Source organism: Brachyhypopomus gauderio, chromosome 3 (genome assembly GCF_052324685.1).
Source record: "Brachyhypopomus gauderio isolate BG-103 chromosome 3, BGAUD_0.2, whole genome shotgun sequence".
NCBI lineage: Eukaryota > Metazoa > Chordata > Actinopteri > Gymnotiformes > Hypopomidae > Brachyhypopomus > Brachyhypopomus gauderio.
Window position 1 is genome coordinate 23,620,870 of NC_135213.1, and position 14,747 is coordinate 23,635,616.

The 14,747-nt window shown below is 47.6% G+C and overlaps 1 protein-coding gene across 1 annotated transcript; it reads right to left on the reverse strand.

Moving 5' to 3' along the window:
• Positions 1-5,037: 5,037 nt before the first annotated feature.
• LOC143509782 (neuropeptide FF receptor 1) lies at positions 5,038-14,580 on the reverse strand. Its single transcript, XM_076998598.1, has 4 exons — positions 14,353-14,580; positions 10,960-11,289; positions 10,307-10,406; positions 5,038-7,141 (listed from the first exon to the last, which is right to left on the reverse strand). The coding sequence occupies exons 1-4, from the start codon at positions 14,375-14,377 to the stop codon at positions 6,328-6,330; spliced, it is 1,269 nt and encodes a 422-aa protein (XP_076854713.1). The 5' UTR covers positions 14,378-14,580; the 3' UTR covers positions 5,038-6,327.
• Positions 14,581-14,747: the final 167 nt, after the last annotated feature.

Here is a 14,747-nt window from a genome sequence, read left to right on the forward strand (position 1 = left end):
TTCACAGGTGAGACACATTATTCACATGACATAGCCATCACCACGAAGTTCCACTGACGCAGACAAAGCACGTGGACTACGTTTACACACGCCCAAAGGGGAGGGGCCGGGGTCCTCAACGTGACAGTTGAATATAAAATAAAACTAAATTTATGGTTTTTGGAGGATATTAAATTAAAAATATGTGATACTAAAATTGAAAGATTTTGATATAAATTTCCTAGGTGTTGTTATTGATCATAAATTAACATGGAAACAACATATTGGATATATAAATAGAAAGATTGCAAAGTCAGTTTCAATCCTGTATAAGTCCAGAAATATATTAAATTATAAAGCTCTATATATAATCTATTGTTCACTTATGTCATATTGTGTGGAAGTGTGAGGTTCTACGTATAAAACAGCATTAAATGCTATAGTTCTTACAAATACGAGCCATACGTAGCCTATTATTAATAAAGTTGGATATTATGAGCATACTAATATACTTTTTATAAAATCCCATGTTATGAAATTTTATGACTTGGTTTATTATAAAATAATGCAAATAATGTACAAAGTAAAAGTTAATTTACTTCCTGCCTGTGTACAAAGGTTTTTCTCAATGCAAAAGTCTAAATATGACTTGAGAGATGTTTGTAAATTTGTTGTTCAAAAAGCTAGAAAAGAGGTTAAAAGGAGATGTATATCTTTTGTTGGAGTTAAATATTGGAATGATGCCAACATGGATTTACGAATGTGTAGAACATTTTAATTTTTTTTTAAATGGTATGTAGGAAATCTTTGAAAGTTACAAGTGTTAATTACTTAACACTGCTTTTTTTCTTTCTATTTTTCTTTCTTCTTTTTTTATACTGTAAGAAATTTTTATGGGTAGCTTAATTTGTTATGTAGGACAGGCATAATGTGACGCGCGGCTCGTGGCGAAGGATGAGACACGGGATCCTTGCTTTTCGTAACAGACGTCACTTTAATCAACATATATTGCGCAATAGCGCACGGAGAACAGAGATACACACACAGCAACGTGTAGACTTTAGACAACGACGAGCACAGGACACTGCGCGAACGCACATTAAGTAGACAAACCACATTAGCCCCACGTGATGACGAGACTAGGCACAGGTGAGACGGATAATCACTAGACGGAACCACCACCACCACGAGTATCCACAGACGCAGACGATGACACGCGGACTACGTGAACACACGCCCAAAGGGGAGGGGCCGGGGTCCTCAACGTGACAGACGCCCCCTCCAAGGGCACTACCCGTCCCGGGGTGCCAACAGGACCGAGTGCCCCGAACCCACGCTGATGGGCGGATTCGACGCGCTCAGTCCTGCGTCTGGGAGGTGACTGCCCTTGGCGAAGCGTCCCTCACGAATCGCCTAGCACACCCTCCCTGGGAAGACGGGGGAAAAGACGTTAGACACACTCAACGGAACAGATACGAACACACACACTGGTACATTAACACATAGAGGAACAAACGGGAATAGGGGATTCGGCACACATACGGGAAGACTGACGAACACTGGCACAGACAAACACATAACGGGCGCCAGGCTTGGCGCCAGGAGGAGCGCGAGTAGAGGAGAGAGATCCGGCGCTGCTGGTGCTGCGTTGGGCAGTCTCCCTCCTGCCTTCGCTGCGATCCCTCCACTGGGTGCAGCGCGGCTGGCGGACGTGCCCGGAGCAGCGCGGCGGGCTGACGTGCCAGGAGCAGCGCGGCGGGCTGACGTGCCAGGAGCAGCGCGGCGGGCTGACGTGCCAGGAGCGCCGGGGCTGGCGTACGCGCCTGGTGCATCGCGGCTGACGGACTGACCGAACGGGCCGTGTGGGTGGTCCCCTTCGGTCTCCATTTCCTCCTCTTCCTCTTCTCCCCGGCTCCGGGCTGCCACCCCGGGAGCAGTCCATAGCACTGTCTCTGGAGCGAGCGGAAGAGGGCGTCCGCTTCCCTCTTACGGTCTCCGCAGACCTCTCTGAGGGGGGAGGGCTCTCTTCTTCCTCCGTAGTATAGGAGCCCTCCTCCTCCTCACCCTTCTCTGCGGTGCGAGAGGGGCACACGGGCGGAGGGAGGTAATCCTCGTCCTCCGATTCTTCCTCCGACTCCGCCTCCTCCCTACCGTAGTCCACGGTGGAGGCGGAGTCCTCTGACGGAGGGTATTCCTCTTCCTCCTCCTCTCCACCGTAGTCCACGGTGGACGCCTCGCCCACCGACGAGGGGTAGTCCTCTCCCTCTCCCCCGTAGTCAACGGTGGAGGCGTCGTACAGCGACGGAGGGTAGGCTTCCTCTTCCTCCTCATCGGAGTTCTCCTCCCCGAACCCGCTCTCTGGGGTGGACTCGGTGGCTCCAAAGACACACGAGCCCACCCTCAGCGGCGAGAGGGCGCGGGGAGGAGACGGGTGTCTGGCCAGCCAGACCTTAACCGCCTCCTGTCGGGGCACCACCGCCCACTCGGGGCTGGACGCCTGTTTAGCCATCCTCAGCAGGTCGGCGCACTGCGGGTCCCGATCCAGCTGCTCCGACGTCGGCGTGGCGTCGCACTGTGGCGGTGATTCCCTCTCCTCCTCAGGTGGCGTCCCTGCCTCGTAAAACTCCGGGACGCTTACCCGTAGGGGCGAGAGTCCCCGGGAAGGCGAGGGGTGCCTCTCTTGCCACACTCGGACCGCTGTCTGGCGGTATTCCCGTGCCAACTCGGGAATAGCGGTCTCCCGGGCCGCACACAGCAGGTAGGAGCATTCCGGATCCTGCTGCAGTTGCGCCAGAGTCGGCGGACCTGTGCGGGGTGGGCGAGGAGATGGAGAGCGGTGATGCCGCTTACTGGGCTTCTTGCCCTTCTTTTGCTTGCCCTTGTAGCCTGGCATGCTTTCTAGGTGTCTCAAACGGCTCGTCGTTCTGTGACGCGCAGCTCGTGGCGAAGGATGAGACACGGGATCCTTGCTTTTCATAACAGACGTCACTTTAATCAACATATATTGCGCAATAGCGCACGGAGAACAGAGATACACACACAGCAACGTGTAGACTTTAGACAACGACGAGCACAGGACACTGCGCGAACGCACATTAAGTAGACAAACCACATTAGCCCCACGTGATGACGAGACTAGGCACAGGTGAGACAGATAATCACTAGACGGAACCACCACCACGAGTATCCACAGACGCAGACGATGACACGCGGACTACGTGAACACACGCCCAAAGGGGAGGGGCCGGGGTCCTCAACGTGACACATAATAATAAGCATTATGCTTCTGCCTGTGCCTTTTCAGTCATTATGTTGACAAGGTTTGTCATGCTGATCTTTGTATTATGTGATGATTATTTGACTGAATAAAGAATTATCATCATCATCATCATCCCTCTTCCACTCCAGCAGAGCTCCACCAGGGCTGGTCACCTCAAGTCCCTGTGTCAACTAGAACAGTTTGTAGGATTCTGTCTCGAAATAGCCTCCATGGTCGAATCAGTGCCCAGAAGCCAGCACTAAACAAAAGGCAGGTAAAAAACCATGTGGCATTTGCCAGAAAGGCCCACAGCCTGCTAAACGGATGGACGCTGGAAAAGTGGCAGAAGGTGGATTTCTCAGATGAATCTTCAGTTGAATTACACCAGTATTCAGTTGAATTACACACTGGAGCCCGTATGGATCCAAGATTCACCCAGAAAACAGTCAAGTTTGGTGGTGGAAAGATCATGGTCTGGGGTTACATTCAGTATGGGCAGTGATGTAGTCCTAAAAAAATAAGTGGGGGGTCGTTTTTGGTGTAGCGATTCTAAATTGTTAAGCGGGGGGGGATTGTAAGTTGTTGAACGGGGGGGAATCGATCGCCAGGAGTTGGTGAACTATTACCGCATCATGTATAAACCTAGCGTTTGACGTAACAGTCTCTGCAAGAGCAACATCCAGTTAAAATAAGTGGGGGGTCGCTGTTCCCCCGCTACACACTCCCACTACACCACTGAGGGGGATGCATCCCCCCTGTTAAAATAAGTGGGGGGTCGGCGTCCCCCCGCGACCCCCCCACACTACACTCCTGAGTATGGGGGTATGCGAAACATTTGCAAGGTGGAAGGCAATATCAATAGCCTAAAATATCAAGAAGTATAAGCTACATCTTACATTCCCAATCATAAAAGGGGTCAAATTTTGCAGCAGGGTGGTGCTCCATCTCATACATCCATCTCTACATCAAAGTTCCTTAAGGTGAAGAAGATCAAGGTGCTCCAGGACTGGCCAGCCCAGTCACCAGACATGAACATGAGCATGTTTGGGGTAGGATGAAAGAGGAAGCTTGGAAGACAAAACCAAATAATTTGATGAACTCTGGGAGGCATGTAAGACTGCATTCTTTGCTATTCCTGATGACTTCATCAATAAATTGTATGAATCATTGTCGAACCGCATGGTTGCAGTCCTTCAAGCTCGTGGAAGTCACACAAAATATTAAATATGGCACTAATAGCACCACAACGTTATTCACCAGTGTTATGAAGCATATATTTGTATATGAAGTGAATTATTTGTTTGATTTTCCCCTTACTTTCTGTGGGCGACAAAACTTTTGTCTTGCCAAAATCTGACCTTTCTGTGTTCATTAAATGATCAATATTTCTGCAGTAAAGCAAATTTATTTTCGTAAATTAAATCTCATTTGGGAGGGTTTCAGCTTTCATATGAGTAATTTCTAAAACCAATTGATGAAGTTAAAGTCAGGTTATAAGCTTTTGTTTCCACAACATGGATAAGCAACAGAACTTATGTCAGGGACTGTATACCTGCAGATTTATAGTGCACAGCATCAGAGACGTTTGACCTTCAACACTCGAATGAAGACACGTTTTTTTTTATCACAAACCCTCTATGAATCACATTATAAAACAGTAAAATGCTACTTTCCAACATACCACAGTGAGACTGTTTAAAACTTTCAAAAAGATTATATTAAAACATTTCAGAGATATTTAAATGTACAACTACTTGTTCGGATTACATAGATGTGCACTTACATATATTAAAATATTTCTTAGCCAAACCAAGGACATACAAGCTAACAACTAACAAAGCCTACAGATTGTAACAAATAAGCTATAGCATGTAACTTTAAAAAACAAGTCTAGCAGTGTCTACAGAAAGGAGCACACCCATCACATCCAGTTAAAGTCACAATCACCAAGGCCAGGTGGGTGTGAGACTGCTGGACTGCTCTGCGAGGCAGCTCTGTCACCAGTTTTGAAGATGAAGATAAACTGTCCAACCTTTCACAAAGAATCATTTAATGTTTTCAGTATTATTCTCAGCATTAAAATGTAGAAAAGCATTTAATGTTTTCAGTATTATGTGAAGTATGTGCAGACAAAAGGATGGAAGCACTCAACAGAAGCATTTAAAGAAATAAATAAAAACAAAACCAAACCTAGAAGCTACAGCAAAAGAGGGGGTGTGGCTAATGAACACACACCTAAGAAAGGTGTGGACATATGGAACACTGACGAGTGTAAACACAAACGGAAGCAAAGCCCGCGTGTTCACTGCTGTCAAACGCCAGGAGCCGTCAGCAAAGGGACGTTGCAAAGGTACCTTGATACGTATCTACGTGGGTTCTGCAGTCAAACCTGGCAAATTGCAGGACAATTGCTTCTTACAAAAACAAATTGAGTAGCAAGCACGCTGTCAGGGAGAGAGTTCGTTTGTACAGGCACGCCTCGCTGACATGTACCAGAATTCACCTCACATGAACTTGACATGCTATACGAAACATCTACTGCTGCCACAAATAGATCTCTCACATTATCACTATAACACATACACTACATACACTACACTACATACACTACAGCTACAAACACTACAGCTACATAAGTTGCCCACATGCTGCTGACATCAATAACTTTCATAATAGTTTTCATAATTCACGAACAGCTGTAGCATGTTTCTGTGTCCATAAATCATTACGTTATATATGGAGTCATATTCACTGTTCTTGTCGAACTGTCTTTATAAAGAAGACAACTCGACAACAGTTGTCTTGTCGAGTTCTATCAAGTTGTGGCATTATAAATGATGATGCATTACTGTATCACTGTATTTCTTAAACCCTAACAAACTAAATAAGGACGTAAGGGTGCATAAACCAGGGTGCGACAGATAAAGACATGAAACTCAACCTGCAGTGACAAAGACATCCAGGAGTTGATATTCAGTAAATACAAATATGTGTGTCAGTCAGTCCTGCGTCAGTGCTGTTCAGAGGCGTTTAGACAGAACAGCACCAGTGCTCTTCCTCCGAGTTGCTCAGGGACTTGTGATCTCCTCTCACTCCAGGTCTTCCAGCACAAGTTCGTTCTGCATCTGTCCATTACATAAGCTCCTCCTCTCCACAGAAACCCTCCTCTCATCCAAATGCCCGTCCACGAACACCCGATTCCGTTTCCATGCCCCTTTCTTGCGGCCTGTTTCCATGGCAGCTGCGGCAGATGGTTGGGGCAGCGTCTGCACCAGGCACAGGCCAAATTTGAATGCTGCCTGGAAGCCTCGGCGGAAGTTCTCGTTGAAGTATCCATAGACGATGGGGTTGATGCTGCTGTTGAAGAAGGCCAGCCAATGTGCGAAAGGGTACACATAGACGGCCAGCACGTCCAGCTGACTGGAGCTCATGTTCCCATAGTCCGTCAGCAGAATGATGATCCACAGAGGAAGCCAGGACACGGTGAACAGCAGAGCCACCATCAGGAGCATGTTAACCACACGGATCTTCCTGCGGTTGACACGACGGACTTCGTCTTGGGGCTGTCCGCCCCGGATGAGGGCCGGAGAGGTGAAGAGCTTGAGGGCGATGCGTGTGTACATGATAGCAATGAGTGTCACGGGCACCAGGTAGATGTGTGAGAACAGCACCATGGTGTAGACTTTCCTCATGCTCTGGTCTGGCCACGCCTCCCAGCATGTGTACAGCGGATATGTGGAGTTGTCCCGGTCCACCATGAAGTGAAAGGCATCGTGGGAAACGGTGAGTGTAATGGCTGAAGGACACATGATGATGATGGCCAGAGCCCAGATGAAGGTGATGGTGATGATGGCCTGACGAAGGGTGAGTTTCTGCTGGAAGGGATATACGATGCAGCGGAACCTGGGAGACACCACAGACAACACATTTACATGTACATAAACATTTTCACGTACATAAACATTTACACATACATGAACATTTACATGTAAATAAATATTTACATGTACATGAACATGTACACATACTAGTGGTGGGCCGTTAACTGCCCACCACTAACACATACATAAACATTTACACGTACATAAATATTTTAGGCATGTTTTATACTGTCCTTTAGGTTTAGATTACTGTAGATAGCAATAAAACGTAAAAACATTTAAATGCCAGCATAATCAAATAATACAAAGTACACATAATTAACACCTAAAACATCCACATAGAACTAGACAGATAGACACTATATGACCATGAACCACTTGAAAGCAAAGCAGAAAAAAGGAGCTTTAACCTACATGCCTTTTACATCACACAGACAGTCACAGGCTTGAAGTCTATTATACTTACAATAACTGGTACTCTATAATCAGACTTATACTCAGTACTCTATACTCAGGTGACGCAATCTCTGCCCTGTATAAATGCGAGAATCTTCTTGACATTGCAAGGTCTCATTACCTTTGTTAGCTGTGCGTGATTTCTGTAGCACGTACAAAATATAAGAGCTGCTTTACACAGTCACCTGTTTTAGTGGTTTAATTACTGCTACAAGTAGCTAATCATCCATAGCAACAGTGAAGCGAACCTGTTCTTAAATGTGAACCTGTTCTTAAATGTGAATCTGTTCTTGTCACGGTCACAGCTCCGGACCCTTCCCTGTGGGCGTGTCATTATGTCGTCTGCGTGCAGTTATGTCCATGTTTGTAGTTCCGTGGGTGTGGGATGTTTGTGAGCGTGTTCGTAGTATCACCCGTGCCTTGTCCCGTGATCACTGGGGAACAAGTTAATCACCTATTTAATGTGCGTTCGCGCAATGTCTCGTGCTCGTCTTTGTCTAAAGCTTGTGTCGTGTGAGTGTGCCTGTGCGAGTGCTTGCGCGATCCGCGCCGCACTCTGTTGATTGTTCACTAAAATAAACGTTATATGTTGACGTTACCCGCTCGTTGTGCCTGCCTCATCCCACCGTAACATAAAGACGAGCCGACAAGATGCCGGGATACGCGCCAAGGAAGAAGAAGGGCAAGAAGAAGGGCAAGCGTGGCCATTCGTCCTTCCCTGCTCCTGCCCGAGGAGCGTTCATGGTGGAGGGATCCTTCCCCCCTGCAGAATTGGAGGATGAGGGGCCAGTGTTTATGAGTACAGGTGCGTGGGTGCAGACCCCCCCGGAATTCGAGTTCGGGAGTGACGAGTCAGAGGAGGGGGATAGTTTCCCGTCTTCAGGAGGCTCGGAGGACGAGAGCGAAGCCAGCTTCGTTCCACCCAAACACTCCGAATCTCCCCAGACAGACGAAATCAGCCCTCTGCATGCGGTGAGCTCCGTCCCCACGGAGGGTTACAGTGAGGAAGAGGGCGAAGACGTCAACCCTACTCCATCAGTCTACTCGGCGCCAACCGAGTATTACGGTGAAGAGGAGCCAGACGTCAGCCCCACTCCTTCCGTTTACTCGGCGCCAACCGATTATTACGGTGAAGAGGAGCCAGACGTCAGCCCCACTCCTTCCGTTTACTCTGCGCCAACCGAGTATTACGGTGAAGAGGAGCCAGACGTCAGCCCCACTCCTTCCGTTTACTCGGTGCCAACCGAGTATTACGGTGAAGAGGAGCCAGACGTCAGCCCCACTCCTTCCATTTACTCGGCGCCAACTGAGTATTATGGTGAAGAGGAGCCAGACGTCAGCCCCACTCCTTCCGTTTACTCGGCACCAACTGAGTATTATGGTGAAGAGGAGCCAGACGTCAGTCCCCCTTCATCCGTATGCGTGCCTCCCGCCGAGACCGACAGCGAGGGCGAGGAGGCAGCGGGCTCTTCCGCCTCTATATGTTCAGAGGGGACGGTGAGGTCCGAGAAGAGTGGCCGGCCGGAGGAAGAGACTCGGTCTACCTCAGAGGCAAGCAGGATGGTGTGCTCGCCCTACGTCACATCAGACGAGGCGATGTTGCACAGCCTGGGCACCTCTGAGGAGGAAGAGGTGATGGAAATGTCGGGGGGTGAGGAGATGCTGCCCCGGAGAGCGCAAGAGACCCGTAGCCCGAGGGTGTATTATGGGGTGCACTCTGAGACACCTCGTACCCCGGCCGGTGAACGGCGTCGGGCAAACCCGCCGCCAGCGCCCAGGAAGAAGCCAGACGCGCCCAAAGCGAAGCCAGCGGGCGCGCCCTCGCCTGGAGCTCCAAGCAGCGCTGCGCGCGCGGGAGGATCGGTCCCGAGAACCGGGGGGACTCCGCCCCTGGTTCCGCCTGCAGCCCTGGGAGGGTTCGCGCCGCTGGCCGCGCTCTTGCAAGCAGGGAGCGCGATCTCCTGGCTGCCCGTGCCTGTGTGTTTGTCAGTCCCGTTGTTTATCCCTAATTTCCTTTTCCCTCTTGTGCCCCTTGTGTTTCATGTACCTGTGTGTGTGATTGTGAACGTGCCTGTGTTGAATGTATTTTCCCCTGTCTTCCCAGGGAGGGTGTTCTAGAGCTGTCCGCGGCGGTTCCCACCATCGGGGGAGACGGCTCTCAGGGGATCGTGAGTCCGGCGGCTCCGGACCTGCCCGTTGGTGTAGGTTCGGGGCTTTCCAGCTGCGCGGGACGGTCCGGGAGTAGCGAGCCCCTGGTGGAAGGTTCTGTCACGGTCACAGCTCCGGACCCTTCCCTGTGGGCGTCATTATGTCGTCTGCGTGCAGTTATGTCCATGTTTGTAGTTCCATGGGTGTGGGATGTTTGTGAGCGTGTTCGTAGTATCACCTGTGCCTTGTCTCGTGATCACTGGGGAACGAGTTAATCACCTATTTAATGTGCGGTCGCGCAATGTCTCGTGCTCGTCTTTGTCTAAAGCTTGTGTCGTGTGAGTGTGCCTGTGTGAGTGCTTGCGCGATCCGCGCCGCACTCTGTTGATTGTTCACTAAATAAACGTTATATGTTGACGTTACCCGCTCGTTGTGCCTGCCTCATCCCACCGTAACAGTTCTTAAATGTGAATCTGTTCTATATGTAAACCTGTTCTTAAATGTGAAGCTATTCTAAAATGTGAACCTTTTCTAAATGCGAACCTGTTATTAAATACGTGTCAGAAAGAGCAGCGAGATTCACCTCTCTATAGCAATAGCCACGAGTGTGAAGACCGAGGCAGATACTGAAGCACCCTGTACCAGACCACCCATCTTACAGGTCACCTCATCGAAGGGCCAGCCTGGAGTCAGACAAAAGTGTCAGACCATGGGGTGAGACAGAAGGGTCAGATCATGGGGTGAGACAGAAGGGTCAGATTATGGGGTGAGACAGAAGGGTCAGACCATGGGGTGAGACAGAAGGGTCAGATCATGGGGTGAGACAGAAGGGTCAGACCATGGGGTGAGACAGAAGGGTCAGATCATGGGGTGAGACAGTGGGATGAGACAGTAGGGTTAGACACAGCATAATCAGAGCACTGGAATTTATAGTCGCAAGATTCTTCCCTGATGGTTACCTGGCAACTAGTTCCTATGAGCTGCTGTTTACTTGTTGTTATGGACATAATGTATAATTAATTAATTAATGTGAACAGCTTTGCTGTTACTGTTTTTCTGGCCAAAGCAGAGTGCTCCTTACTGTATCTGCAACTAAGCAAGAAAAATATCAGATACATGTGAAGTAGCAATTATCCAGCCACCCACCGCAAACCCCCCCCCCCCCCCCACCCCACCCCTATGTACAGCAATGTCAATAACAGCATAACAGATCTGCTGCTCCACACCTGCACTCACCTGTTATTAGGTTGTCAGCTAGTGTGATGGGCAGGCAGAAGATCCCCACCAGCAAGTCGCTGATGGCCAGGTTGAGGATGAAGATGTTGGTGACTGTCCTCATCTGCTTGTTCTTCAGTACGGTGAAGCACACCAGCAGGTTGCCCACCATGCAGAGGAAGAAGATGAGGAGGTACGCGAGGATGAAGATGGTTGCCACTGCTGGAGAGTGCTGGTAGTAGGAGGAGAAGGTGTAGCTGCTGGCGGCTCGCTGGAGGTCGCTGGCGTTCAGGGGGACGCACCCAGAGCGAGGTACAGCAGGCTCCTCACCAGTGGGCAAAGTAGTGAGCTCTGAAAGCCAGACCATGCGGAGAAACAAGGAGAAGACAACCTCCCTCTCATAAGTGCTTCTCTTGTAAGGCGGTAGTGCATCCAAACATCTGTGGTCATGCAGAAAAATAAAGAGTGTTTTGTTGGTCTTTCTCAAATGTGGGAAACATTAGTAATGACTGATAGAACCTTTAAAACATCATTCTTTTACAGCCTGAACTAACTGTCCTGAGTGAATCAGCGTGACAGCAGCGACGGTAAGATAAAAGTATGAATCACAGAGGGACATCACTCCTACTATGATGTAAATGTCTTGCATATTTCTGTAAAGTTCAATTCTGATTAATGTGTTATGCTTCTCTATTGTATGAATAATCTAGTGTAGGATCTCATGTAGGATCTAGTGTATGAATCACTGACACTAATTATGATCACTAATCACTGGGACCACAATCACTAATCATAACTACCAATCACAGACACGTATCACAATCACTAGTCACAGGGGCCAATCACCAGATTTTGATTAAGCCCTGCTGTGGTAGATTTGGTTTAGAACAGGAACAGAACCAACAGCTTCAGCACCAACAGGGAGAGCACCAACATTACCAGCTGTTTCTGGACTCCTTTGTCTTCTCATTATATGTTTAATGGCAGAGAGGCAGAGAACCGTGCAGCACTACTGCATCCTGCTATCATCATCCACTGTAATAGTGAGCAGCCTGGGCCTCTAAGAGCTGAACACTCATGAAACACTCCTGCAGCTTCACCTGAGAGCACTTTTTTGCTGATTAACAGTGAAAGTCATTTTCACAAAGAGCTCTGTGGGTCTTCAATACTTTTCTCTAGATCTTAGCTGGTTAGCTTGACAAGTCTGACATTTTTGGTAAATGTAATCTTGCATCAGTGAGAGAAAGGAAGGAGAGGAGAGGAGAGGAGAGGAGAGGGGATGGACTGATGAATTCCTGGATAAACATTTCTCAATGGAAGATGAGGAAGATGGGCAGTCATGGCCTGGCGGTTAGGGAACTGGTCTTGTGACCGGAGGGTCGTGGGTTCGATTCCCAGACCTGAGCCCATGACTGAGGTGCCCTCGTGCAAGGCACCTAACCCCAACTGCTCCCCGGGTGCCGGGCTAGGGCTGCCCACCGCTCTGGGCACATGTGATCCACAACCCCCTAGTAATCACTAGTGTGTGTGTGTGTTCTAACTGCACAGATGGGTTAAAAGCGGAGAACAAATTTCAATTGCGGTGTAAAAATCACAATTGACAAAATATGGCACAAATAAGCCAGATCTCTGTCATTTCTGTAATATCTGTTTTTGAAGTTAGACTGTGAGCACACACCCCCCTCCCGTGACATTTACTAATGTCCATGTTGTCTGAGCATGGAGAGGGGGCCGTATGTCACACACTATCTCTACAGCTACTTCTTATGCAGGAAGAATACTTTCCTTTGGAAGAGTTTCTTTTTCATAGCTTAATTTTTTTCAGACTTTATTTAACTGGCTGTATCATAGCTTTGACTGACATTAATTAGGGTTCCACACTATGGAATGGTAGCCTCCACTTCTGTAGTTACTGAACTAACGATAGTCTATAATACAGCTCTGGTGCTATCGTGTTCTTCTGGGTGTCTCCCTCTGCTGGTGCACCTGAGGGTCTGCAAGCACACATTTCAGTCTTATGGCACTGCTTTTCTGCTGAGGTCTATGGGGCTTTGTTAAATTAATTAACGAATTAAGTAACCAATATTCAATCAATAATTCAATCAAACACATGAATCAGGCATTTCTGAGTACGGGAAACACAGCACTGTGTTGTGCGTTGAGTTGCGAGAACAGAACATAGCTATAGGGAAAAAGAGTTGTTGCCTGAACCGTAGAGTCGTAGAGTCTGTTTGGATCTCTCGAGCATTTTCCACGACAGAACGTCAAGAAAGTACATTTCAGTTCAGAGAAAACCACACAAGATCTACACTTACTGGCCACTAAATGATATGATTCATTATGTCTGATTGCTGGTTTCACATTCACAGGAGATCGTCAATAAGCTTTTAAAGGAAACTAATCCGACACTACTACACGGAGCGCAGTACGTTGCGAGACTGGGGACAATGGGCACGCGCGCTCATGTCTAATGACCAATACTAATATTTAACCAATCAAACAACGTTATGTACATTGATGTCAATTTACCAAATCAGCAATCTAAATAAAACACATAATAATCTTTAACTAATTATTTATCATTTTGCATAATTTAGGGTCGATGTTCCAATGACCAAAATATGTTTAAACAGGTAAACAAGTTATTTGTTTATCTATATACTGTTATTCAGGGGCGAGGCTAGGGTATTTTTAGTGGTGCTAGAGCACCACCGTGAAGTTGCTCAGCACCCCCTGGCTCAACACATTTTTTAAATATTATATTATGCAAAAACCTTGCTCTGTACCTGCGCAATACTTTGGTATTGTGCCTCTGTGAGCACTGGGGGCTGGGCACCCCTAAAGACCAGATCCTAAAATCGCCCCTGCTGTTATTTATTCTACAGCTATAACAAGCACGCGCTAGTAGCTCTCCCCGCTGCTGAAGTCACGTGTCAAACTCCCGGACTTCACCCGAGGCTCTACTACAGCTACCGGACAGGTTTGCAGCTTTGGTGGATCCTAACACAAAGCCTATTATATTTGTCAGTCATCTCCAAGATTACTCTTTCAAAGTCATCCAGGTTGAGAATGACGATGAATTGTAGACTCTGCAGAAGTGCAGCTGACGAAAAGCTAACTGTATACTGAAACATTATAGTTGTGGTAATTAATGACGATCGGTCAATTATACATTTCTTGAAATAACAGACCGGTAGCCTATGCGACAAGATTTGCCATGTCATTGAAAATAAATCAGACAATCCAGAATCACCGATCAGAACGCATATAACTAAATATAAACACACACACAATCCTATAATAATACATTAATACAGTGCCGACAAAACACTCAGTAAGCCTGCAGCCTTTGAGCCTCCCATATGGTACTGCACTATGGGAACAGTATTTAATTGGTAGTGAAAACTACCTTACCTTGATCAGCGTTGTAATCTTCCATTTCTCCCGTTATAGTCTTGCGTATTAATTGTCTATTTAACTAAAACTATTTCAGAGCACGCGCCTATTTATTCTTCAACTTTGATCAGTGCGGTGACGTTTTTCGCGTTACCTAAACCTAAAACGTCCGTTAGTGGGTCATGTGGACGCCAACAGTTCACAAAACTAACTAAACTCGAGGGGACACCTCTTAAATACAACCATCATTCGCCTCTGCTTTGTTATAAACTACGCTGTAGCGTGGGTCATACCAAACGGCGCAGTCTCGTCTGAGCTGCCGGGATGCTGTTAAAATAGATACACCGAGAGAGAGAGACAGAGTGGGTGGAGTGAGAGAATTTTTATTACTTTTAACTAAACATAAATAAATA

Bases quoted from the DNA above. Each gene is read 5' to 3' on its own strand.
- LOC143509782 (XM_076998598.1), bottom strand. From the start codon at position 14,377: ATGGAAGATTACAACGCTGATCAAG. The intron at 10,407-10,959 runs GTGAGTGCAGGT...GTCTGACTCCAG, and splicing joins AGCTGACAACCTAATAACAG to GCTGGCCCTTCGATGAGGTG. The intron at 7,142-10,306 runs GTGAATCTCGCT...GGTGTCTCCCAG, and splicing joins GTGGCTATTGCTATAGAGAG to GTTCCGCTGCATCGTATATC.